The sequence below is a fragment of the Aquila chrysaetos genome, chromosome 14 (assembly GCF_900496995.4).
Source record: "Aquila chrysaetos chrysaetos chromosome 14, bAquChr1.4, whole genome shotgun sequence".
NCBI lineage: Eukaryota > Metazoa > Chordata > Aves > Accipitriformes > Accipitridae > Aquila > Aquila chrysaetos.
The window spans coordinates 4,061,793-4,089,735 of NC_044017.1; the positions used below are offsets into that span (position 1 = coordinate 4,061,793).

Genomic DNA, 27,943 nt, shown 5'->3' on the forward strand with positions numbered 1-27,943 from the left:
TAAGGCTATGACAGAATTTCATTAGCTAATAGCATCCTTAGAAGAAATAATGAGTTGTTTTAATGTAGAGGGAAATGGTAGGTAGGTAGGCCGAAGTACATAAAGGGCCCCACTTGAAGCTGTAATCCTCTTGTCTTTAATTTTCTTTTTATCCTCTAAATTAACTCTTTTAATGCTTTTGTTGTCTTTGTCTTTTTTAAGATAATTTAACTAATTGCATGACCTGCAATTCACTGCAGGTGCTGGAGTAAAACATTTCAGATTCTGGTAGCACATAGTGTGCGCTTCAAGATCAAAGGCAAGTGATTAAGGCTGTTTACTCGTTGATTTAAGAGCTATAGTTGCAATTCCTAAACTAGAAGTTACAAAATAATTGGTATCACAAGAAGGCAAACTTGCAGGGTGGAGTGGTTTGCAAGTCCAGAAGTGTGATTGGAAGGTGTTGCCCAGTAAAGTAACTGGTTCTGTGTCAACATCTTTTCAGGTGTCCAGTAAAGGGATATTGGCCCCTTCTTTGGGATCTCCCTAACTTCAGCTTGTAAGACACCATGTGATTGCTCTTCCCTGTGCAGTCCATCTCCATGCTGCTAGGCACCAGCCTTCTGTTCGTCCTCCTGCGTAACTCCTGCCTCCCTTTTGTGATGACATTCTTCTGGCCTCTTTTTTTATTTATTTTCCTGTGCTTAAGGGGTTACGGGGCTGTATGCTGGCAATATGTGGAACGAGTGCCAGAATATGCTCTCTTGTATGGATTTACTCAACCCAGCTCACCGGGACCAAGAGGACGTTGTTCTACAGCGAGGCAACCGGTTCTTGTCAGTGTTTCAGTCTGGGGAAAAATGGGAATCCTTCATGGGTTTTGTGAAAAGCTCATGGAAAAGGAAGAAAATGTTGGGAGGCTAGAGAAGGGGATTAATAACATAAGCATCCATAGTAACAAATTGAAGAGAAAATTAATGGATTCAGATTTTTTTATTACCGAGATCAGATTTAAGCTTGCCATAGGACTTGTTCAGAGATGATCTGTTATCAGAATATATGTGTGGAAAAATTAGAGGCAACTGAAGAAAGGAGTTTTAAGCAATAGCAGTTGGGTACAGATAATCAGATGAGGGATGAAAAAAAAAAATTACTTGCCATGGTTGTCAGGTGAGATGTGATGGTCTTGGGTTTATAGACGGGAGTAGAAGAAGGATATAGGTATTAGGTTTCCATAGTCCCCTGACTGCAGGTGCTCAAGGGAGACTGTGGTGTGAAGAACAGCCTAGGCCCAAACTTATTCTGGGCAAAGGAAGAACTCTAAAGAGGATGCAACAACCCTACAGAGATTAGAAAAGTGAGGGGAAAAGATTACAAGAGATTACTAGGTGGAAAATGTAATCTTTGAGTGAATGTCAGCCTTTAAATATGTTCAAGAGTGTATATCAATTGCTATTGATTTTCTTTGAGGCTATAGCTTAGAGAAGCCAACAAAACTTAGATTTTTCTGTAGAATGAGTAAGCAAGACTGAGCTCAATGTTGCATAATATTTTCACTGAAAGTGGATGGAGTACAGCACATGTACAGAGTGTGGCACGTGTACTTTGAAGGAACGCTTTAAAACTACATCACTTTGCACAACGTTAAGTACTGCTCTGTCTTGTGTTGCCTGTGAGGTGTGGAGATACTGTTTGGGAAGTATTACATTTGGATGTGGGCACAGGAGAATAACTTAATCAAATTTAGATGGGATTGCACAGAGCTAAGCCTGCACTATATTAGGAAAATGTATAAATAACTGAGAAAGTATATGAATGAGAGAAATGTTTCAACACAATTTATGGAATGGAGCCCCAGGCTTAATTTTGCCTTAGCTGAAAATTACGAAGGGAATAAATCCCAGCAGGACAGTTATCATACACATACACGTTTCACACATCAAACCACTAACCTGCTCCAAGCTGCACTGCTTGCTGTGATGTAGTTCAAATATACCGGCTGTGGAAACTTTAAGAATATGAATCCAGCCACTGGCCAAATCTTACTAAGGCTTTCTGAAGTTCATTTCAAACATGAAAAGTAACACAAAGTTATATGCTTAGGAACTTTGTCTGGTCAAGAAGAGTGTCTTTGGGTAAGGTGATATGAAGGACTCTGAAAGAAGAATCTCTGCCTTCTGTGGACTCTGTAGATAGAAACCTGTTCTCTTAACTGTTATCTCTAACAGGAGTCAAATTCAAGAGAGAATGAGCTTAAAAGAAAATAAACATTTAAGAGATTTAAATTATATTTTAGGTTAATGATTTATTTCTTTTGATTAAACTGTCCTAAGGCAGTGGGCCTTATTTCATGATTGTGGTTCCAAACATAATAAATTTCTCAGTAATGTGATTATTTATGTAGTTATGTGAAGCTTTAGGAAACCTGCTCAGCAGAAACAAAACATCTTGGAGAAGACAAACAGGTGCAGTCAAGAGAGTAAAGAGGTTGTTGGTGTTTTTTCATCTTTCTAGTATGGGGCTTCTTAATGAGATGTACTGGCTGGCTGTTTCTTCCTCTCCCTTCTATTCTTGTTTATATTTACCTTTATCTTGTCGAAATATCAAGAAATTTAGGTCAAAATATATCTGGATCCATCTGCTCATCTAGTCTGTTCTTTTACTGCTAGTAGTTGTTACATCTTTTAATTAAGTATGCTTAATGACAGTTTACTACATTAATGGGTGGCATCAAGTATCTTTAATTTTGTACGTGATGAACTTACTAATGCAGAGAAGGTGGTTTTTTTCTAATTTGTATATATCGAAACAATGATTTTATCTCTTTAATTTGTCAAATTGTAGTCTACATGTCTTACCTGTAACTTCCGTTTCACTGTTGTTTTAGGTGAAAACTCAACTAAGCTCTAATTTAGCTGCCTTTACCAGAGGTGTATTATTACCACAGTCATATTATGAATACAGGAAATGTTTATTCATTGACCCGGTGATCCATTTCAGTTTTGAATCTTGTTAATTATTGTTATTCTTTTGGTATAAGAACTTTGTGCTCTAAATCATAACAACAGACTTAAAAAATTACGAAGTCCACGACTGACCTTTCAATTCTATGTTCATCAAATATGTTTAAATTTTTAATTTTTATTTTGTTTTTGGGGGTTGACCATCAACGATGATGTAACCTGATTTTAAGCAGGGTCTGCAGTGTGATGCAGCAGACGCTTGACCTGGTAGGTGTGATACTAGAAGGAAGGAGCAGATGATATTGCCTTTAGGATGACTTGCCTTTCATGACCCTGCCAAATCAGGTAATTTGGTTTCACAAATTATGTGAATTTGACCTGACGACAGGTCAAAAATGAATCTATTGGGCTGATTTTTGAGATTATATATGGGATGGATCATTTCTTTGACTTCCTCCCCACCCCTCTCCAGTTCTCTACGCTAGCCCACTAAGCCCATCAGCTCAACTACATTATCAGCTGGATTTTTACTTTAGGTAGTAGTCATGCTTTGGGAGTGCATTTAGGGAAAAGCATTAGGAAATATTTTCAGTGACAGTGGAGCAGACAGTCTTAAGATTAATGATTTTTATGTCTTAGCGGAATAAAGTCCCCAGTAATCTTGTACTTTTGTGATCTGTAAAAACTCTGCCATATTAACAGCATGTGTGAATTTAGTATTTACTTAGACAGCACTTCTTGGATCCCAGCACTGATTATTTCTGTGTTGTGGGCAGCACTGCTGCAGATGTAACTTTTGTAGTATGTTGTCCCAGCTAGCACAATATAATCCCTTAACTATCTTTCTAAGAAACATGTATTAGCTTACATTGTTCTTTTTGATAAAACCTATGGCATTGCTTTGGATTACACCTGTATGCATGTGTAACAATTCACCTGTGAATCTCCAGTGAGATCACATATGCCAAAAACAGTCTGTGAACAAATGTGTGTGCAAGACTGTTTCCTGTATGTCTAGAAAAATAGTAGTATATCTTGGCTACAGTTGCCACATCGACAGCTTGGAGGAAAACTGCATGAGGGTATAGATTTTCAATTATTCTGTATCAAAGTGATTTATCTCACCAGCTTGCTATCAATAGAACAAATAAAATAAAGCATACGCCTATAAACAAAATATATTTTATATTTTAAAAATCTGTAATAAATAGCAATTATTTCAGAACTATTTGGGATTAAAAAGTCTCACATCTGATCTCAAAACAGTGTTTGTGAAGAAAAATAGACAAAACCAAGAGAAGGCTTGTTTTTTAGATTCAGATTTATAGCTGCCTTTACGTACAGCACGTAAAACAGGATGGCCATCTTGGAAACCCTGAAGGGCACAAGTGGGGCGTAGCTTTCTACCCGAGAAGCAGAAGCTTCAGAGAGGGAATGGTAGCAGTGAGCTCCGCAGCTATTCTTGAGGCTGTGGCGGTGCAGTCCTGGGTTGTTCTCGCACTTTGCCTTCTTTCAGTGCTTTTATCAGCCAAAGATGTACAGCTGGCCTGGCACTGCTGCCTTTGAGCCAGCCATACCTTGTGAGGGCCAGATCCGACCAAAGCCAGCTTCAGGACTAACAACAGCCTTTGACTGTGCCACCTCCTAGAAAGTAGAAAAATTAGATTCATGCCCTCTGTCCCAAGGGCTCTAACCCATGTCTCTTAGGAGCTTTTGGTCTTGTTTGGCCTTTTGAAGCTGGATCACAGTGCAGAAAGCAATGCAGGATTTGTAGGGTCAGAGAGAGTTCAATGTAGCGCCTCGGGATTGTATCTTTGTATTTGGGAAGCACTGTGTGGAATGGGAATGGGTGGGAATCCAACATTTCATTCTCTCTTTCCAGGAGGTTTATTTGGGAAAATAAACATCAGAAATCACGTAATTGCTTAATGTACCATCTGTAAACAGGCAGGGAGTGGGATCTAGAAATCTCCGCTTGAGGTAGCAGGAATCTAATGACAGGAGCACAGAATCAGTCTCTTGCAGACTCTCTCTCTCTATTAGTCTAGCATTACTTTCCATGCATAGCATATAAATCAAACTGCCTTATAGTTTTACTTTTTAAAAGAGACCTAAAAGATTGTCTCATCCAGTTCCTTGGCAAAGGGCAAGTTTGGCAGTAGTAGTGTTATTTCTGATAGGGATTTGACTGACTTGCTGTTGAGGATAGTCAGCAGTGAAGGATTCCCAGCCTTCCTGGATGGTCTAGGCTCTTCCTGGGTATTGTGCTTACCAGTAGATGGTTAGTCTTTCCTAATGTCCATCTTTGGAATTTAAGCTCATTGGGTCTTCTGTCCAAGTAGATGCAGAATGAAGCTTACTGCCTCTCTTTTTCTATTACAGTATGTTTTCATATACTTAAAGGCGTGACCCTATTTTCTCTAAAATAAGCGATTTCTCTAAAATAAGAGACAGTACAGTCTCTTCTGCTCCCCACCATAGATTGTGATTTCATGACCTATGATTGCTCTCTCTTCTTTCTGTCCAACTGATCACATTTCTCTAGAAGTATGGTGCTCAAAACTGGACATACTACTCAATTTGTGACCAGATCATAGCAGGAGATTATGTTCACGTGTCTTACTAGTGATGTGCTTATTTTTACGTAAACATTAGGGGTGTTTTTCCCCAAGAGTACCACATTGTTGACTCATGTTGAGTTCATGATCACTATAACTGCCAAATCTCTTTCTACAGAACTGCTGTTATGCTAATCTTTCCCCAGATTTTGCTTATGCAGTTGATTATTCATGGCTAATCTTATAACTCTGCACTGGCCTTACTTGAATGGCTGCTGCAGAGCAGCAGTTGTGCAGGGGCTTGCAACTGTCTTGTCAGCCTTGTGCACAGCCTTTTGCGTTGTGGTATTGCCTGCATCTTTCACATCTTTGAGTATTTTCATTACCAGTATTTCCCTGCTGCTAGAATGCTGTACGTATGTCCAGTTTGAGATGAACCTCTGATAAATATTAAACATCTTTCTAAACAGATTTTTACCTAAGTCCCAACAGTTCTTGTTAAATCTTGTTTTTCTAGCTTGCTGGTGGGAATATCATGAGCAACAGTGTCAAAAGTTCTACGAAGGTCAAGATAAATAACTAGTATAGATCAAGGTAGATGATTGTTTTTCAGCATCCGCACATCTTACCAGCTCTAGAGGTAGGACGCTACCTCTGTGTGTATTCTAAATACTGGTTTTTATTACTAGAAGGTCTGCATCCCTTCTTTCTTCCATAGGAGCTGACATTGGAAATAGTGGGTGTCTCCTAGGTCTGTCTCGGCAGTCTTTTCCTGATCAGCCTCTCCCGCTGAGCGCAGGTCGGGCAGGAGATGTCAGGCTACTCTGCTGAGCATCTCTAGACAGACCTTTTTGACCTGTATATTACTTTACCAGTTGTACTTCTGCTCCTGTTCGTGTCAAGTTTAAGCACATTCTGATTCAGTGACCACTGAATATTTGTATCTTTTGGGAGAAAGGGGTCCTTAAAGAACTGGGGTTTTTAGTATTTTCCCTTTTAAAAAGGCATGAGGGGCTAGGGAGTCCTAAAATAATTGACACTTTGTTTTACAGAAAACTTCTGGTATTTGTTTTATTTTTTTTGTTGTTGGGGGTTTTTTGTTCTGAAATGCTGAAGAAGCTGGAGAGAACAAGTGGTGTTGGTATGCTAAATAAATCATGCATGTAAAACCTGTCTGAACTCCATTAGCCCACCAGACTTAGGTAGTCTCTTTTAAAAATTATTTGTTTATGTTAACATCTGTTTAAATCAAGCAACTGGGAGAAAAGCTCATTTTTATTAATGACTCAGCATCCTTCTTCACAGGCTTCAGCTTTTTTTTCCTGCTTTCCGTAACTTTTTTTTCTTTATGTGGGGTTTATATGCGGTTATGTTACCTGATAGCAGTATTCAAGGTTGCGTTCCTTGCCTGTCTTCGTTTTAGGTGATTTGATCTTCTATCATCAAAAAGCTGGCCCCCCATAAATCAGTTGAGAGGTTAATAAGTGCCTTGCTGGAGCATAGGGATCTCCTCCAAATGTTGTCTATGGATCCTAGATATGTGTTCACCTGAAAATAATTTGTATTTCAGTGTTAGCCTTTTTATTCTAGCTTTACAATCCACAATGGTTGGACTAAAAGCTGAAAGCCCCATACCTAATAGAAGTCCTTATATCTTACTGAAAAAATATTGAAAGACAATATGACTTTTGGAAAGTCTGCTGTAGGAAACTAACGCATAATTAGTGGAAGGGAAGCGTCAGTCTGAATATGTTTTTACAAAATGAATTACAAATATCTTGACTACATCTTCCTCTGTTTTTTTAATACAGAATTTTCTTCCAAAATAGACTTCAGAACCTTTTGATTTTGTGTAACAAGCTTATGACTCTTCTTTCAAAAGTTCAGGATTCTTTCACTAACTTATTTGAAAAGCTCTATTTAAAAAAAATGTTGCACAACTTAAATCTTATACTAGTTGATCTAACTGCCTGCCCTAATTCCATTTGCGTTTTGAAATAAGCACCAAAAGCTGAGAAAGCTTTCATTCTCTTATGCCCATTATCTAAAGTTTAAAGCAAATAAATACATGTACTTTCTCATTATTTTAATGAAATACAGGTCACCAATTCTGACTCTTTGCATCTTCCATGAATTTGTCAATTTTTTTATTGGCGCTCTCTTGCTGATGGAGTGGAAGGAAGGAGAGACTGAGATTAATTAAATCTTCTTTGATATTTAATTTTTTATTTAGTGTCTTGGAGATCCAAGGAGTTCCAAACAATAATCAATCAAAATCACTCCCTTCTGTCTATTTTCAGTGGAACCGTCATACTAACCAATTAATACAGCCCTAGACTGGGCAGAAAAGTAGTGATTAGCCAGTACAAAAATTGATTGTAATTAGATAAATATTGGTGTAGAAGTCACCAGTTAAAGCCTTTTTGCAAAACAGGTGTAGGATTTAGCTTGCTCAACGTATGGAGATACAGCAGAATTTTTGCTTTGGTTCAGACCTTTTTTGACTTTGACTAAGGGATGAAGGCTTTTAGACACCTTGAGTTTCATTTTTAATTCAATTTGTCATTTTAATCAATTTGTCATTGTCAGTTAACTGATGATGTATCAGTTAACCACAAAAATCATCTGTGTGTATCCCTTCCTGTAATTTTCTATGGTTCCACTTCTTTTGAAGTATTACTGCCCTAAAATCAAAGCACACACAACTGCAGAGCATTTTAGAAATATACGGCGTTATTCTGGTGACACCAGGTGTTGAAAGTAAAAAATGTAATGCATTATGTATTCAGAAGCACTCCTTTATTAATTGATAGTTATCCTGGGGTAAACAGTGAAGTAGTGAAGGTTTCTAATTTGAAAATAATTTGAGTTACCTACCTTAAAAAAAAAATGTTCACGTGTGGAAAATCAGAAATTATTTTTTTATAACCTGTCTTTTTAAGCCATATAAAAAAGACAAAATTAAATTCTTGTAGTTTCTCTTCTTCCTATGGATTAAGTAATGCAGTGTTTCTTGATTTACATCTAGTGTAACTCTCACTAATTTTTTTATTTAATTTTTCTTTAGTTAATTAGCATCACTAAGTAAGTATTTGCTTAAAGAATGCTGAAGTAAAATTAACTGGCATTTCCAAATGTCCCTTGATGCTGTTTGTCAAATCTGGGAGAAATGGTATTCAGAATAATAACATATTCCTGTATTTGGGGATTGGGGGTTACCAGAGACTGCCATACTACATGATATTTGGGTGGCGGGAGTGGCATTGGGAGGGCAGTGATTGATTTGCTCAAGAGCTGAAGTGTAACTTTCTACAGCCAAGTTGGACTATGCAGTTTATTAAATAATGTTTTGTGCATTTTCAACATTGAATGGATAATGTTTATCTTCAAAATTTTCAGTTAACATCATCTTAAGGCCAAAAATGTGGTATTCGATTAATCTGTAAAATCATCCCTTCTTATTTGAGCTTTCCATTGTGAAATGTATTTGATGTGAGGGTGTACAAGTGTTCACCCAGAACTACCTTTTGAAATTCCCAGGCCATAGTTGCTATAACCCAAGACCTTTCAGTGGAAGCAGTCTGTTTTTAAAAGCATGGTGCTGACTTCTCCATGGTATTTAGTGAAGGTTCTTCTCTTTAGTTGTGGCATAAAAATAAATTATAAATGGTGATTACAAATTTGCTTTAAATTAGGAGGGAAGTTGCTAACAAGAAGAGCAGTTGGTTTTATATCATATATCAGTTTGTGCTGAGAGGAGGTGTGTGTTGAAAATGTCTGTTGATCCCAATGCAAGAAGTTTTCACTTAGAAGGATAGAGAAGTCTCAGGACTTGCTATTCCTGTCCTACTCATCCTGTTCACTGACACTGAAATTGGAAAAAGTAAAGCATAAGGAAGTGAATTGGAGGATATTCTATATACTACTGGGTATTTGGGACCTATTTGGAAAGGTGGGATCTCAATAAAGCAGAGAAATAAAATAAAGCCCATTGCAGCAGATATGAATTGCATTCTCGTTTCCAGAGCAAACCCTGGAAAAAGGGTGAATATCGTGTTTCCATTGTCACTTCTGCCTTGCGTCCCATGGTATAGGCAGTGGATACTAGTTTGGCATGCTTTTCATGCTGAAATCTGTGCATCCCCTTTGGTCTGCTCTGTTGACTACTAATGTAGCCAGTTTAGCCATGCTCTTTTCTCATAAATTTGTCCCATGTTTGGGGGGTGTGAGGAGGCTGTTGTGGGGAGATACTAAAGCTAATTAGAGGATATGCTAATTTATACTTGAGGCTTAATCACCTTTGCTTGGGATCTGTTCCAGTCCTAAACTGGCTACATCTTAAGATCTAGCTTGAGGCATTCAGAACATTTTATATTGTAATATTGCCTTGTCTTCTCTCCATGCCTCTTTTCCCAACACAAGTCTAGACTGATGGATAGGTGTAGTTGGACACTCTCCTAGATATTTGAATGCCTTAAGGTATGTGAGTTTGCTCTGATGTGCACCCAAAGTAAGTTTGAAGACTTATGTCCCTAGAATGCTCTTTTTATCAGAAAAAGAAATGCTTTTTCAGCTACTTTGTATATTGTCATGATGGAGGAACGTATTGCAGATGGAAACCACGTGGTTTGTAGAAGTAAAATCCTTCACGAAATTACCTGGCCCTGGAAAATATGAAACTTTTAGGCACATAGGACCACCTTTGAGTCATTAAATACAGACATCCATAGCTGCAGAAAAAGAAGCAATAGATGCTTGCCCTAAGATAATGCACCTTGCACAACTGTGAAATACACAGTCTGTATTTGCAAGTCTAAGCCATTCCATCTCTTTGGTTTTAACCCTATAAAATAGATTGATCAAGGAAACGAACAGCTTTCCCATCTGTGCAGTTGTTGAACCTTTCTTTGATGTTTCTGACAAGGTCACTTTCTTGTGATTTTTCTAAATGAGATTTCACTGATACCTTTTCTGATGTCTCCAGTGTTTCCTTGAAATACTTGTTCCAGTTGTGCTGCCCTCTTACAACCATGTCATCTTGGTAGCTGGCTGGCACAGGTGTCTCTTGTAGCTGATGAAGATGATGTCCTGTGCTGGTATTTACTTCCAACATCCATGTCCTCATTCATGTGAGAAGAGGGAGATCTCTGAATGGGATTGGTTGGAAAATGAGCATGTGAATTTGAGGACTGCAAAACACACATGATTCTTCTTGACTATTATTGTCTCCTGGCCTACAGCTTGGTTTTGTTCACTCATCATTCTGCAATTTACCAAAATATACAGGAGTGTTTCCTTTTATGACAAGGTCACCCATTTAGTTGACCAAGGGAAGCCAGCAGATGTGGTGGGTTTGGATTTTAGCAAAGCTTTTGATACTGTCTCTCGCAGTATCCTTCTGGATAAACCATCCAGCACACAGCTAGACAAGTCCATAATACATCGGGTGAGCAATTGGCAGACAGGTCGGTCTCAGAGAGTTACAGTAAATGGGGTTACATCAGGCTGGTGGCCTGTGGGATTCCCCAGGGCTCAATTTTAGGGCCAGTGCTCTTTAATATTTCTATAAATGACCTGGACACAGGAATTGAATGTACATTAAGTTTGCTGATGATACTAAACTAGGAGTAGCTGTGGACTCCCACAAGGGTAGCGAGGCCTTACAGAGAAATCCGGGTAGACTAGAGAGCTGGGCAATCGCCATCTATATGAAATTTAACAAGAGCAAGTGCCAGATTCCCCACCTGGGACGGGGTGATCCTGGTTATACATACAAACTGGGGGACGAGAGGCTGGAGAGCAGCCATGGGGAAAGAGATCTGGGGGTTTGGGTTGATGGCAAGTTGAATACGAGTCAACAGTGTGCCCTGGCAGCCAAAAGGGCCAACTGTGTCCTGGGGTGCATCGAGCACAGTATCGCTAGCCGGTCAAGGGAGGTGATTGTCCCACTCTACACCACACCGGTGCGGCCTCACCTTGAGTCCTGTGTGCAGTTTTGGGTGCCTCAGTAAAAGAAGGACATCAAACTATTAGAGTGTGTCCAGAGGAGGGCAACCAAGGTGGTGAAAGGTCTTGAGGGCAAGACTTAACAAGGAGTAGCTGAGGTCACTTAGTTTGTTCACCTTGGACAAGAGAAGGCTTAGGGGTGACCTCATCGCAGTCCACAACTTCCTCAAGGCGGGCAGCGGAGCAGGAGGTGCTGATCTCCTCTCTCTGGTGACCAGCGATAGGACACAAGGAAATGGAATGAAGCTGCATCAGGGGAAGTTCAGACTGGACATTAGGAAAAAGTTCTTCACCAAGAGGGTGGTCAGTCACTGGAACAGGCTTCTCGGGGAAGTGGTCACGACACCAAGCCTGTCAGAGTTCAAGGAGCGTCTGGATGATGCTCTTAGTCATATGGTTTAGTTTTAGGTAGTCCTGCGAGGAGCAGGGAGTTGGACTCCATGATCCTTATGGGTCCCTTCCGACTCGAGATATTCTACGATTCCTTCATTGCCTTCAAGTGGTAAGTCCCCAGAGGTTCTTGTCAGTGGTCCCTAAACATATGTTTCTGCACTTTGTATCATTAAAAGCCATCTTATTTCAATTACGCAGTTCATAGGTCATCTAATATGTCTGTAGCGTGAACCACTCCTCCTCAGGATGCATCACGCACAGTTGTGGTAGGCACACAACTACTTGCTGTAGCAAGACCACTAATAAATAACATCAGTTCTTGAGGAATATGACCAGTAACTTCTGTCTGTGCTTATTACTCCTTATTTTAATGTAGTCCATTGTAGTCTTCCTTTAACTCCTTATTCATATACAGTTCTTCCCTATGACTTGGTCTGGAGATATTTTCACTGCATATTAAATAAAGTATTTACTCCAAGTCCATTGCGTTATCCTTGTCGAAGGAGGTTGTTTTAATGACATTGGTCTGGCTTTTTTGCATTCGGAACCACGTTGCAAATTATTCCCCTTCTCATTTACTTCCAGTACTTGATTCTGTTCTTCCTTTATCAAGTTAGTAACAGAAATTCCTTCTCAAAGGTCACTGAAAAGAGGCTGCACAGCATGTATAAAGCTATTTTCTATTATATAAATATTTTATTTTAAATAATTCTGTCTCATATAAATGTGTTTATAATTCAGATGAATATTACATAACGTTTTCCTATTACAGCCATACCTCTGGTTTAAGATGCCTTTCATTAAGGCTTCCTTCCAGGCATCCTGGACACTGCCAAGAAGACCTTCAATTAGAGTAAATTCTACATGCCATTGTAAAACTAAAATAGCTTTTTTGCAATTGCAAATATATATCTAAGTAGAGAGAGGAGATTATTTCCATCAGTATTTCTTGTGAGCCTCTTGTGGCTCCAGGAGAAGATGTAAGGGCTTGTGTAGCTTGTTTTCCTCATTCTTCAGTAAATACAGACCTGTGTTAAATTTTGCATCAGACTACAGAACCCATTTCTGCATCAGACACAAAACCACTCCTTACCTGAAAGTAAACGTTTCATTCAACACATCCTTATAGGACACACACAAACAAATTGGGGAATTTCTTGTCTTCTTGCTTATCTTTGACTCTACCAGGCAGGAGGATATTTGGGATTCTGGTCAGTATGTTTTCAGGATCTGAAAGCAATTACTCCAGTGCCTTGCTGAGTGCCATTTCGGGCTTTTTTGGATGCCCTCAGAATACATATTTGTTTCTTCTGTGTAGAAGATAGCAGGCCAGTAAATGTATTTACTCTGAGATAAGGATGCTTTCCCAGTTGATGAAGGAGGTGAGGTATGTTTCAGATTTCATTGCAGGACTTTGCAAGTCTTTCTTGGAGAACAAATATCAAGACGAGGACAGTTGAAATAACTCATTAGTCTTCTTTTCATGATGATCTGTGACTTTTTATCTTTTCTGTAGTAAACTTGGTACTAATTTCTAAACAGAAGTGATATGCCTCGGTGGGACTGAAGTAATTATATACATCTGTTCATGGTTCATTGTAGTTTTGATTTTGTGTTCTGGTTTGGTTTGTATTTTCTTACCTTTTATTACATTAGAAAATGGTGGAAGAGATTTGTTGCTGAGATATGGATTGGGTTTTTGTTTCTGACTTGTATTGAGCTACAAGCTGAAATTCACTTTAAAAGAGTCTCTTAAAACTACCTGCATAGCTTATCAAAGTAACACTTGTATATGCATTTAATTAATTAGGCAAATAAAATAACTGCAGTTAGTGAATTAGAATAGACTAGAATCATAGAATCATTTAGGCTGGAAAAGACCCTTAAGATCATCAAGTCCAACCATAAACCTAACACTGCCAAATCTACCATGTCCCTGAGTGCCATGTCTACACATCTTTTGAATACCTCCAGGGATGGTGACTCAAACACTTCCCTGGGCAGCCTGTTGAGCTGATTTGTTTTGTTACCAGTATGTCACATGTTAAATATTATGCTTTTCCACAAATTTGATTCATAGACTGAAAGGATGGTACAAGCCGCCTCTTCTTTTTTTTTTTTAAGAAGGAGGAAAAAAACCAAAACCAAACCATAATCAGCTTCTCAGCTTTAAAAAAACTTGACCTGAATAAATTAAATAAAGTGGAAGGAAAATATTTCTGTGTGTCACAGAAAGATGATCTGTTGAAATTTTTTCATCTTTTCACATTTTCCACTGTTTGTCCTATGGCTGCCTCCAGACCAGTGGTTTGTCTTGCTTCAGAGATGTAGCTGCAAACCAGTGATTCTACAATTCTCCTTTATTATTATATGAATACTCCACTTCTGCTTTTGTGCACCCTTAGTAACCTCAGCTGTGGTCCTCCAAATGTCAGGAAGGGCCTCTCCTTCTTCCACTGCTACCTAGTGGCATATGTACAAACAAAAAAGCATTAATATTAGTATATCTTCTATGATGATACTTATACCTTATTATCCACTACCCCTTACGAACCTCACAAAATTTGTATGACCCTGCTTCCGAGCAAACGTGCTTGGCTATTACCCCATGCTGTCTTTACCCTTCCTGGTTGAATATTTAAAATATTTTTTTGTGCTTAAATGTGGTGGTTCTTCCAGTACAGCTGGTTTTAATCTTCCTCTCTCCTTTTCCGTGGGCGACTAACACTTTACAAGCAAAGCATGGCTCTGTGTAGAAAATCCTTGTGTGTACACGTGGATGCTGTAAATGCATATGAATTGCCTTTCCTTGGCCCTTAAAAGCAGCCTGTAGTTTCCTAGGGAATCACGGGCTGAAAAAACCAGTCTGTTGGGGTTTCCTGACGCTTCATTTCTGCCACATTGGTCAAAGGTTTGTGTTTCAGTAGCTGGTCCACGCTGGGGTAGGTAGGTGGTTTCTGGAGGAAAAGTAGCGCAGTGTTATGCAACACTGTTCCCAGATTTATACCTGGATTTTCTGTTTGGCCCATTTAGCAGAGCAGATTTTTGTTCCCTGAACATCTGCACTTTTGCTTGGTTTTTAGCGAGGTTTGAGGAGCATCATGTTTCAGCGACCCCTCTGCATGGTGCTCCAAGGCTCTGGCACCTCAGCTCATCCCGGTGAGCCATCCTGCTGCCGCTGTCCGGAGCGGCTTCCCGCTATTGGATCGGGATGTCCGGCTGCTGTCTGGCCCGGCCAGCCGCACAGCGAGGCCCAAGAGCACTGCCGGGCGCTCACGGGGCTGCTGGGTCTCACCAGCAGCCCCACGCTGTGGCACCTCACGCCGGCCGGAGCAAAGGCGTAAGATGGCCTCCAGAGCCACAGGCTCCTGCTGCTGGGAGGCTGCTGTCGCTGAACGATGGGGTTTTATTCAACACCGTGTTTCCAGGCTCAGTCACGCGCCCGAGGGACGAGGGGACGGTGCTGTGCAATGACCTGGGCACCTCTTCCCTCTTTACAGAGCAGCGCTGTGCAGCCGTTCCACCGTTTCCCTTGTGGAAAGGCACCTCGCGATCTCGCACAAGACCCCATCTTTTCTTTCTTTCCCCTTCTCTCTCTCGCCGTCTTTTCAGCGTAGAAAAATACATTCCCGTGCTTAGGTACTCAAAGTGTTTGCCGTGTTTTGCAGGCCGGGATGCTCTTCTCGGTCCAAAACTGCGAACTGACCGCTCCGGGTATTGGCATGTAAATCAGTGTGCTGACCTCGCGGGGAACCCGTCCAAGCTGCAGGCTGTGTCCTGAGTTTCAGGATGTCGGCGGTTTGAAACCCTGGGCTATGCTCTGCATGTCAATGACGGAAACCACTTCAAATTCACGGTAGCATCCGAAACGGTACCAGGAGCAGGGCTGGCATAGCAGGACTGCCCAATCAAAAGTGGTTTTCTACTTTTTTTCCCTAACAGCAATCTGACATTTAAAGTTAATGCTCCATTTTGGTTTTTTTTTTTTTTTTCCTTTTGTGTAGATACAACCATTTAAGTATCTATGCTAAAGGTGCAAAGATGAGACATTTCAATGTATGTAACTTAAATTAATTGTCATGTACTTGAAACAGCATCATAAGGACCCACCACGCTGAGTGGGATTTTGAGAAGCCATCTAGTCTGCTACCTTTCCTTAAGGCAAGATTAACTGTAGCATCCATGATAGTTTGGAGAAATACCTGTTTTCAAGAGTTGCAGTTTTCAAGGCTTCCACACTGTTGGATTTTCAGTAAAGACTTCACACCCTGGCTGCCACTCAAGAATAAGATGCTTGAGGTATCGCTGTGTTCTTTTGAAACGTCACTCCATTGCTCAATAGCACTCAAAAAGGTACTGGGGGAAAGGAGTGTGAACAAAACAGGAGACGTGATTTATATCCCTGTATAAATGCATGGTTTATCCACTCTCAAATATTTCAGTTCCGGTTTCCCTATCTCAAAAAACTATAGGAGAACCAGAAATGTTGGAGGAAGAAGTGGTAAAGATGATTGCAGGTAAGGAGTGTTTCCTGTTCTGTTAAATACACGTGGGCTTGTCAGCCTAGAAGAGAGCAAGAGCTGAAGTATCTGGTGGCACTGAAGAGGTGCACAGCGATCCTGGACTCAGAGGAAAAGCCATCAGATGAAGCAAGCAGTCGGCAGGGAAAAACCCTAAAGCAATTTGCATCTCATGCACTCAAGTGGAGTCAAGGCGTGGGGCTGCCTGCCGCACGCTGCTGCCCTCGCTGACCGTTCACAAAAAGCGGTCCTGCGAGCTCACAGGAGGAAAAGGCCTTTAGGCACCACAGTGCTCATCGCCACTGGCTTAGGAAGGGTCTGGACCCAAGTCTGGAAACGCATCGCTGTTGCCCTGCCCTGTTCTTGCGCTGTTGCTGAGGTATCTGCTGTTGACCACCCTCAGAGAGGGGACCCTGGGCTCACAGGACTTTTTGTGGTGACTTACTATGGTTGTTCTTATGCCCTGTCTGTTCTTACGGTTAGAAAGCAGTTCTATCCACATTAATTATTCCGTGCAGAAATTTTGCCTGGCTGTGTGTTCATGTATGTGGAGAACCAATTGTCTCTTCTATAAAACCTCTACCTGTATTTGTGAGTGATCATGCCCCATCTCATCAGCTCCTGTTTAAGCTCCTGCTTGTTCAGTCTGTGCCCCCCAAAAAACAGTCCTGGACTCAGTGCTCTGCCCTGAGCTCTTTCTAACTACTTTTGTAGTCCACAGGTTTCTGAATTGTGGCAGCAAGACCTTGATATGATACTCTGTCTGGGGCTCATACAATATTACTTAATATTAGGACAAAACAGTCAATACTTAATAATACTGACACAATATTCTCCTGGGGGGACAACTTCCCCCCCCCCAACTCAATTTGTCCACATCCATTGACTTTCCATTTTCTTCATCCTCCTTTTCTTGTCCTCCTAATGTACTGGTAATCCCCTCCTGTCTGTGCACTGTCTAGAAATTTAGTCTGTTGGCCAGTCTAATGGCATGTTTCTGCATTGCATGCCTAGCATCTTTTTGCATGTGGTGGTTTTATCTGTTTGTCTCTTGGAGGCCTCTGTAGCTGCTCCTAACAGTTACTTTGGGAATGAAACTCTTTCTGGTAGTAGTAAAAATTAATCTAACAAAGTTTCTCTGTGCAGTAGAGTTGAAAGTGATTTGAAACAGTTTCAGACAGACAACAGGCAAATGTTTGCTGTGATGCTGAATAGGTGCAAGGCACGCGAGCAATACTGTGATTGATGCTTGTCCCAAGGGAGGGCATCCTCGCTCTGCCTCCTGGCAGATACTCCGATATACCTCCAAGATACTCCAGCTTAAGCACAGGCGTATTTGTTGGTTTGGGGGTGTAAACCATCCAAGGGTGAAGTGAAAATTAATCTGCAAAGTAGGTTAAGTGGTGTTTCAGGTAGTGCCTGGTAGCCTCCAGCGTGGCACTGGTTACTCTACTCCTCTTGTTTATTTTCACAAACCAGCACCTCACAGTTTCTGAGCGGACGACTGCTGCGAGGAGACCGTAACCTCTTGATTTCAAAGGAGCCATCGTTTTGCTGGTGCCTCTGTGGTTAATGTAAGAAAGGTGTCTTGCCATAAACTTTTTCCGAGGTATTCAGCAAGGTTGGAAAGGGGTCGGCCCAGGCAGGAAGCCCTTGTCTGTGCTATAAAGAAAATAGCAAGCAACAAAATGAAAGCATCAAAGGACCAACAGGATGCGGTCCCAGGAGTCCTCTCTGGCATGTTAGTCTGTCTTGAAAGTTAGCATTGAGTGAAGAGTGACCTTAAAACTCACTTCATTCAAACAGACTGGGCTCAAGTTTAAAGTTCAAGGCATTTTGTTTTTTCACCTGTTTCCTACAGTTTTAAGAAACTTCTGAGGAATTAACATGTAACTATATCTGGTCACCGAGCCAACGCGGAGAATTTTTCTCAAGGGAAAATAATGTTACTGTATAGAGCAAAAGAAATGGATACTTTGAGTTGGGAGAAAAAGTTTCAACAAAATAAAATCCAAACCCACGGCTACCGTGATCACAGACAGCCCTGGAGCCAGCATAATGCATGTGCTATTTCTTACTTTATTTTCTAAAGAAGCTGGTAGGATCCTGTAATTGTCTGAATCGTGGTGAAAGGATGTTTTTTGTTGAAGCTGCTGCTGCTTGGGAAGCGAGGTCTTGTTTTGGGCACAACCTAGGAGCAAAGTGCCTGGTCGCAGCAGTTCAGCTTTATCTGCGAGTGCGCGCTGCCTGAGCCAGCAACTGGCCCCATGGCCACCCATCCCTCTCGCCACGCTGGAGCTGTTGGGCCTTGAGAGGGAAAACTAAAGTCCTGACCCGAAACTTGTCGATAGGCAAGGGCAGACGTGGATACAGCAATGCAGCACTACCACTGCTAATGCCAAGCGGCAACCTGGGCTGCTGGCTGGTGCCGGTTACAAGCCACTTTTATTTTCACCTAACAGCATCTTCTACCTGCGTGATCCTGAAATACTTACTTTTATTTTCTGATCTTTGCATCTCATGTAACGAAGCAACCAGTAATTGATCGTGTGAGTGGTTTGGCAGGTCGTCTTTCATAGCTAAAAGAAATAGTTTGAAGAGATGACATACATGTTTCGCTCACATTTCCCCATGCCATTAAATTTTAATGATTCTGGCATGAATATTTCATGAAAGTACCTTCTGAATGGGTTTGTTTTGCCCTGGCAGCTAATACTCAGTAGAAAGTCTGGGGGGTTTTTTGTTTGGTTTTTGGTGGGTTTTCTTTTCCTCTTAGGTGGTTTAGTGTAGGTAAGAAGTGTCAAACTGGATTAAGTGAGAAAAGGCAACTTCTTGTTGGTGATTCAGTGAAGGGATGCTGTCTATAAGTCTTTTCAGCTGCTGAGTGGAAGTCTGTGAAATGACCCTCATATAAAATTCTGCTCTTTACTCTCCTGCCACAAGGTGGCTAAAAACGTTTTGCAAGCCCACAATAGGCGAGTGCTAGAAATTAATGCCAGTACATCTAACAGCCTTTCTGCAACGCAACACATGGCGCACAAGAGACCAGATTTATTGCACAGAAAATTGTGTAGGTCTTATTTATATGGAGCAAAGTTCAGAAAATGTTTACCAAGTTCATTTCAATCATGACTCAGCTGGGGTTGTCTGGGCTCGGCTTTGGTTTGTTGGGGTTTTTTTTAATAGAAGGAGAAGTCATTGCGCCCATCCCGCCCGGTGTGAGGGACAGAGCCGCAGCGGCGTGATGGGGAACTCGACGGCCGCCTGCTCGCAAAGCCACAGCTGTATCAGTACATCAGCTTCATGGCTTTACACAAACTGTGGCTGAAACGTCAGATTCCCACTCCATCTCCACTTACACTGCCTGCTGAATCCATGAACTCAAATGCTAAATAGTGTGATGCACTTAGCCAAACCTGGGTGAGCAAGTTCTTTTGTTGTTGTTGAATTTTGTGGGTCCCGCACTAGGATGACGGGTGCCTTTCTCTAAATCAGTAACATTTTTGAATAGCTGGCTGCTGCACCATCAGAAATGTGTACTTCGTTTTCACCAATTTCAGGAGTGGTAACACTCTTCCCTGCAAACTTTTTGGAAGCTTATCTCCAGCTGTACAGTAGGGATAGAGCTTTTGTTTAATGGAAATGAAGTGTATCTTTTTCTTACAGATGCACCACTCACTATTGAGCTTTTTATGTGTGTTTTAGGTTTCCCTTTTTATTTTTTAACTTATTAACTCTGACAAGTAACCTCTTGGTTGTGAACAATTTAATTCACAATTCATTTTTCTGATTCAAAGTGAACACGAGTGCCCTAATCCCCTAATGGGAATTAATTGCATGTTTCAGTGCTTAACTCTGATCCTTTCTCAATCCCCACTGGGACAAGTTTCTTCCTGAAGGATCTGTGTTTGTTATTCAAAACACAATCTGAAAGGTAATGATTTTTCTTATAAAAGGCAGTCAGACCGACTGAATATTAATGCTCTTTTTATTGTGAGGGAATGAGCTGCGTCCAAAAAAAAAAACTCGTTTATGTCATGAAGGATAAATTAAGCTGAAATATATCTGATAAAATAAGGGGGTGGGGGGGGGGATCAGCACGGTCTTTTTTCCTTAAGTGAAAGCGGTTTGCCAGTAAATAAGGGCACACACTGTTTTTGCTTGGAAAACTGTATTCTGTTACAGAGAAAAACTGTTTACTTCACCAAGGGGAAAATTGCTTTGCTACTGAGTATTTTAAATGACACTGCTCCTGGCCAGCAACATACCCTTTTGGATAACCCACCTGATCTAATTTTACTAAAATAAGAGTAAATAGCAGAAAATAGATTAAGCTTCTACTTCCTGTCTGTTTTTAAAGATTTTTTTTTTCAAACTTGAAATGCATTGTTTAATGACCCTCTTTCCAAAAGGAGCTGCATGTGCTCCTCTGATGCTGGGTGCCTGGCCCAGCCAGAGGACTCTGGGGGAGGCAGGCTCTGCCCAGTCGGTGACGGAGGGCAAAACGTGGGAAACCATCAAATAGTGCAAGAACTGCTTCTGCCCTACAGAAACAATGGGGGATAAACGGGACACAGTGTGAAAAATAACTCGGGAACTATGAAGGTACCTTTTTTTCCCCCTACCTTTCAGTAAAGCCAGCCTTTTATCCCATTTAAACCAATTTTGAGTGTTTTATGCTCACATATAAAACAAATGTTGAACAACATCAGTCAGGGTCTGTATTCAAGAGAGGGCTAGCACATGTCAGATTGGCTACTTCAGGTTGCTTAGCACTTTGGGGTATTTGGGGAAGAGGGGAGGAGCACGGTGTTACCCCAGCTTGCTTTTCAGCATCAGTCAGTCAGCAAGCGGGACCTCAGCGCTGGGGTTACTGAAAATCCTTCAGCTTGTCCGTGAAATGACTCAACGCCAGGTTAAACTTGTCCTGCTGCCGGGCCAGCGTGCCTCATTGTCCTTGTAAGGTCTGACGTTAAAGCCTTTTCATCCCTCTTCGTGACAGACAGGTCCTCTGTTCGGCTCGGTGATGTCCCAGTTTGTACATAGTTAGCTTGCTGCAGTCATGAGCATTGTGCTGCTTGCTTTTCTTTTCCCCCCTTTTTTTTTTTTTTTTATTAAGACTGTTTTTTTGAAAAAATACCATCAAATGCACACAGCTGCAGCACAACAGGACTAGAAGTTTGAATGCGTTAATTTGCTTTCGGATAATTAATGCCACTGTGCTTTATTTTACCATGAAACAATAGGACACTCAAACTTCCAAACTGCCACCAGGCTCTTCTATCACTGAATAAAATGTTGTTTCTCAAATCGTGAGTGTGGCCACAGTGAAAAGAGAGCCTGAAAGCAGAGGGAGGGAAGGAGGAGCTTCCCCTGGGCGTGCAATGCTGGGTGTCCCAGGTAGTGTGTGACCAAGTCCATCACCTCAGGCTTTAAAAAAAAACAAAAAAACACACCCTGCTCCAACAAGGGAAAACAAACTAACTGTGGCTTCACTCCTGCAAGTTTTAGTAACTGGGCTTGACCTGGACTATTTAAACTATAAATGCAGTGGAGCAGCATAGGAAGGTGTCTGTGTAGCTGAGCTGAACCATGATTTTTTTCAATTATTTTTTTTCTCAAACCCCCCCCCCCCCAAGGATGTGCTAAGTGTTGTGTGTTTCCATCACAGGGATGGCTCCCTGGGTTGCTCTTGGGTTGTTACTGAGCATGACATCACATCATTACTTACTGCAGCATGGCTCCCATAATGGGGAGAAGGAAAAAAATTGAGGTTTGGAGCTTTTCCCAAGGCTCAGGGATGCACTGGCTGCTGTTGGGGATTCCTTAGAGAAACCATGGGCTGTCATTCGATTACAGCAAAGAACTGCAAGGGTGACTTTCTCCTGGTGTCTGTTATTCACTGTTACAGTTTTTGACTGAAAAGTTTAGAGATACTTGAATTTAGTATGATATTTAAATGAGGTGTAGGACTACGAGACCACTTTTGCACACGCCCGAAGTCTTGTACGTACAACACGTCTTGGCGTGGGTGCGGTTCTCCAGGGCGTTGGCCAAAGCAGCTGCGTGGGTAACGTACACCTTTGTCTTTCAGCTGTTTTTGCAGGTACGATGGCTCGTGTCTTCGTCTACGGCACGCTGAAGAAGGGCCAGCCCAACTACAAGCACATGATCAATACGGCCAAGGGGCTAGCGAAATTCCAGGGAAGGGGCCGCACGGTGGAGAAGTACCCGCTGGTGATTGCAGGAAAATACAACATTCCTTACATGCTGAACATCCCGGGGACAGGACACCACGTTGCTGGAGAGATTTACTCGGTTGACGACCAGATGCTGCAGTTCCTGGATGAGTTTGAAGGCTGCCCAGACATGTACCAGCGTACCCTGATGAGAATCGAGGTGGTGGAGTGGGAAGGGAAGGGCGGCGCGGGCGAGGCGCGGGCAGCCGCCGACGGCATCATGGAGTGCTTCGTGTATAGCACGACGACATACCCGCCCGAGTGGGTTGGCCTCCCCTACCATGACAGTTACGACTCCTCGGGGAAACACGGCCTCTCCTACGTCCTACGCGAAAGCCGGGATTAGAAACGGGAGATGACACAGCCCGGCCGAAGACGTAGTACTAAGCACGTGTCGATTGGTAACCCTTCCAGGAAAGCTGTAATACCTTTTTATTAAAAAACAGGTAACCTTCCCAACCCAGGAGCTGTGGCGCTAGTGTTGAAGTCTTGTAGGCCCAGAGATGGGGACTCGTCCCTGGCTAGTCAGTGTCCTCCTCGCCCCTGCTAACCTGCTGATAGTAACTGGGTTTGCATGAGGTGTAAAAGAACTGTATCTGTGTACATCGGTTTTGGGGTCTAATTATTTTCTCAATTCCCCCCCCCCCCCCCCTTGCCTCAGTGCATGACTGAGGTCAGTGAAAGGCAGAGAAACAGACTAATTTTATTTTATTTTTACCTGAATTGACAAGTTTGCTTGTGTAGTGCTCCAGGGTGGGTGGAATAATGATGATACTATTGCACTAATAGCTGAAACTGATTTAAAAAACTCATGTCTGCAACAAAGTAAAGCACAACTTGCCTTTAATATTGACTTGTAATCGTGTTCAGTAGGTTACTGAATGTAAACAAACAGGGAGAAGTGACCATATAGATACTATGTGATTAAGACAAATATGAAATGGCTGGAGAAATAGAGAAATTTTAAAGACTATTCTTACTGTGTATTGCAATGTTTTTCTGAACTGGAAAGGAGTATTTTTAAAACGTTTAGTTTTATGAGGTACTGTGAAGAAATAAGAGAATTACATTTAAAATCATATTTTTAATTTAGCATTCTAAGCACTTTAGGTACCACTTCAGTTCACTGAGTGACTGTAGGATTTGGGGGGGAGGGGGGTGCGTCAGGGACCAGGAAAAGCAATCCTGATTTAGCTGCCCACCACGCTACAGCAGATGCAGCTGTTGTGAGCACTTACTATCAAGGTGACTTTTTGCCAAGCACTTTAATGCAGAACTTGCAACCATATGCAAAGTGAATTTCCTATCAGGGGAAACATTTTATATACATTATAAAAAATATCCAAAGGACCTGTATTGTGATTATTGCAACATTTAAACTGGAGGGAAAAAAAAAAGATGGAAAGAAGACTATTGTCCCCCTGACCCAACCAACTGTGCCGGTTTTTGTACAATCTGGGAAAATCGTGGCTTTCTGTTGTTATGCTCCTGTGCCTTCTACTTTCCTTCAACAGCAGTGTTTGGTAGATATAGATTGTACAGTATACAAAGCTGCCAAAGGGATGTGAGCAGGGAGTGTATGCCGTGCAGTGAACCAAAGTACGATTAAGTGTACTAAGGATACCGTTAAGAACAATATTGTACTTGTGCTTCACTGCCAGTAGCCCTGTGAGGGCCGGAGGAGATCTGGGGTAGGGAATCAGCCCAGGGATCCAGGGTAAGGAATTGGCCTAAACTTTATCAGTAGTAGGCACTGCTGCATCTCATTTAGAACAGACAGAAAGCTTGTGTTGCCGCAGTAAGCAAATTAAGTAATTTTAAAGTAGAATACTTGTGTCTCTTTACAATACTTGTTTTTTGTTTAGGGCAACCTGCAGAAGCTGAACTGTGCTCCTTTTGGAAGGGGCAAGATGGCATTAAGGAGATCTGTAGGAAGATCTGCAGGGTGTCTGCCTCAGTTTCTCCAACTGCAAAAGCATTAATTTTCCTGGAGGGCAGGTACTACCCAAACGCTCTCTTTACTCATCTTGATGGGTTTTGTAAACTAATTAACAACGCAGATCCTTGTACTACATTATTCTGTCTTGGCTATGTGATTTAGTTGGCAGCTTCTCAGTAACATGACAAATGCCTCTTCAGTCAGAAGTTTCAAGCAGAATCGTGAACCTTTCTGGTTGAACATGAGTCACCGGCCCTGTCACAGCCTGATTTTGTCCTTCGCCTTCTGGGAAAGGGCCCAGGCGCCTCTGGCCAGAGGGGTTTTTCTGGGAAGTAGCATGACTCTGCACATCCTAGGCAAGAAAATGAGAGCAGGCCCCCTCCTCTCTGGGGCAGTGGTCAAGGCACAGCAGGAAGGGTGACTTACAGGTATGTGAAAAAAAAAAAAAAACAGCTGTAGGAGGTGAGACCAAAGGCAGGAGTAGCCCAGTGTCCTGGCCCAGCAGTGGGCAGCAGCAGAGGCCTAGGCAAGAGCACAGGGACAGAGATGATGCTTACAGCGTGCAGGGACTGGGGAGGTAGCACTGTGTCCAGTGAGCTGCAGCTGCTGCCTTAGCGAGATTAATTAAAGGAAGGAAGAGCCTCTGTTAACCACACACTAACATTTTGAACCCAGTAAACTTCTGGTATCTACACCATCCTGGGGCACGGAGTGCCTGAGCGAGGAGGAAAAAAAAATACATCATCTTACCTGTTCTGACCAAGTCACCAGCCTTCTCACTTCTGTTCAAGTCTCTTAAATCTTCCTCCTCTGCAGGCCCTCTCTGGTTTCCCACACTGGATACACGGCTCTTCCAGCAGGATCTAGCCTTGTATTATGAACAGTCCTAGTTCTTCCCCCAGTCTTTAGCAAGAGCCTCGGCACAACAAAAGCTCAGACACTTGGTCTCCCCTTCCTGTAAGAGTTCAGGAGGAGGCTTGGCCTGACGGACAGCAAGTGCCTCCGGCAGTACCTTGGGGTGGCTAAGGGGAGTCGAGGACAGTGCCAGCTCCTTCTGTCAAGACTTGCATCCAGTAATCAACAGAAGATAAAGGGGGGGAAATTTGAGTATGGAGTCTGAATAAAAGAAGAAAAGTCCCTTACAACTGTAAATGAAAATGCATGGGGAAAGACTGCACTAGCACAATAAAACATCTAACCTGTAATTTAAATCAATTAAATTTAAATCAATTTAAATTCAAAATATTACAATAAATCTGATCAGAATTTAAGCCGTCAGCAGTACTTGTTCAGCACTTACACAGAGTGTAGCAAAACTGCTCAGTTAGCCACCGAGTGGTTCATTTTTCACTCTTACCAACCATTCTGCACAATTTGGCTGGGCCCTCAAACCAGTGATATTGCCATGGAGAAGATGAATCAGATTCAGGCTTTTGTTGTGTTTTCTTTTTTAAAAAAAGAGGCTTTTCCTGTTTTAAAGCAGAAATGGTATTTTATTGATTTTATTTGATCCTGAAAAATCAAAGAATTACAAAGATTATGTACAAGTATTTCTGGAAGTAAAAATCTGGGATCTGTTGCCAAGATTTAACATCTGTGTTTGCTGTCTTAACCACTGATAAAATAAATATGACTGTATAAAATCTCGCGCATAGGACTGTCCATCTTCTGTGTTGAATTGCCTTAATCTTAATTTACGGATGAAAATAATAAAGGCTTAGCTAACTCAACAGTGTGGAGGCAACCTTTCATTCCAGTTCCACCAGCAGATCTCCTTCTCCAACAGTATCACCAGCTTTGCAGTGCACAGCTTTCACCTACAGTACAGAAACAGAAATAATTTCCGATCTTCCTCAATAGCGTGGTTAAATAAATGGTCTGCTCGACATTGCTTACATGGCGCATCACGTCTGCGTGCACAGGGTAAATGGCCGCTACACACCATCGCGACGGCCACGGGGATCGCAGGCTCCCGTATGCTGGCGGGGCCCTGAGCGGGTGCCAGCCTGACCTCCAACGCTCAGAGTCCAGCTGAGTTCTGAGTATCTCTGAGGATGGAGACGCCACCACCTGTGGGCAGCCTGCTCCAGCGCTTGACCAAATCGTGTCCCAACTCCACCAGGGTATTTGTTTAGGCACCTGCCACTTGCTGGTTTTCTTATTACCTAGGTGCTTGAAGATCTGAACATCAGATCGAGGTGGCACTTCTAAAAATTAAAAAGCACATTTCTTCCACCTAAACAGTGGACTGCTATTCATTTACTACTAACATTTTAAATCTTTTTAGATGACAGGCTGACTCTTCAACACTCACGCTTGGACATTTCAATGAAATATTCCAGTATCTTGCATTACAGATTTTAAGTGAATTTTGGGACTGCAGCCATGAAGTGGGTTTCCCTCAGTCCCCAGGCAGCTGAGATACATTGATTCAAATCTGAATTTGGATCCTTTAACGTAACTGAACTTGGCAAATAAATGCAACTACATCTGTAGATGAGTTACATACTCACGTGCAGATTCCTGAATTTTAAAACACAAACATTGTATACTAGTCCCTTATTTCCTCTATAAAAGGCTGTAACGTGTCTGAATTCCCTTTCGGCACATGGAGCTCCGGAAAATAGAGTTTGATTTCACTATTAACTCAGAGCTCACACTGACATGCCCCAATCCTTGATCAAAACCTTGTTCAGCACTTGGCTCAGTTTGGTCATCCGAATGTTACCTTGGGCTCCTAAAGGAAACCTGCAGCACACCCAGAATACCAGGCTACTATGGCTACGCTACTGCCCAAGTTTGATAGCCTAAGGCCACACGAGCTGTAAGCGCATCTCTGGCTCTGTAGCACAGGCACATTCACAGCACTGCTCAAGAAATGAAGCTGAACACTGTAGACGGGCAAAGACACCGCGAGATGTACAAAAAAAGGGCTTTATTTCTAAATCAATAGCTAGGCAGCCTACCCGATTCTCGAGTCTCGATCTTTTCAGAGATGAAAGCAGTGTGAAAAAATATTCTCCTCCTTTCTTTTCTTTTTCTACAAAGCCAAGGTTCAGCAAACATTGTAGCTGACTAGTGTTTCAAAACTCCCCAGTGATTTTTGACAGGCGGTGGGGCCAGCTCCCCCTTCTGACCCACGCGCAGCTGTCCCGTAGGAGACGGGAGGCACGCACCAGTTCCTCTCCATCTTTCCCTCATTTTTAAACCACCTGCAGCTGGAGTAAACTCAAAGTAGATAACAACAAGCCACTTTTCTCACAATTACAAACAGGAAGATGGGGTTTGATGCAGAAAAGGAATTCAGCCGGGAATGAAAATGGGAACGTCTTCCGGCTGAAGGCAA

The 27,943-nt window shown here is 42.0% G+C and overlaps 2 protein-coding genes across 7 annotated transcripts in view; one reads left to right on the forward strand and one right to left on the reverse strand.

Moving 5' to 3' along the window:
- The window catches only part of GGACT (gamma-glutamylamine cyclotransferase), a 31,967-nt gene extending 5,640 nt beyond the window's left edge, over positions 1-26,327 (forward strand). For 2 of the 3 annotated variants that reach the window (XM_030036721.1, XM_030036722.2), the window contains exon 2: positions 22,514-26,327. In XM_030036721.1, coding sequence (XP_029892581.1) covers positions 22,531-23,004 — 474 coding nt within the window. In that variant the 5' untranslated portion in view covers positions 22,514-22,530 and the 3' untranslated portion in view covers positions 23,005-26,327. Of the gene's footprint in view, positions 1-20,645; positions 21,025-22,513 lie in introns of those variants that run through there. The other variant, XM_030036723.2, reaches the window with a different exon arrangement.
- PCCA (propionyl-CoA carboxylase subunit alpha) overlaps positions 26,070-27,943 on the reverse strand; it is a 300,837-nt gene continuing 298,963 nt past the window's right edge. For 3 of the 4 annotated variants that reach the window (XM_030036718.1, XM_030036720.2, XM_041128640.1), the window contains one exon: positions 26,070-26,414. In XM_030036718.1, coding sequence (XP_029892578.1) covers positions 26,346-26,414 — 69 coding nt within the window. In that variant the 3' untranslated portion in view covers positions 26,070-26,345. The remainder of the gene's footprint in view (positions 26,415-27,943) is intronic. The other variant, XM_030036719.1, reaches the window with a different exon arrangement.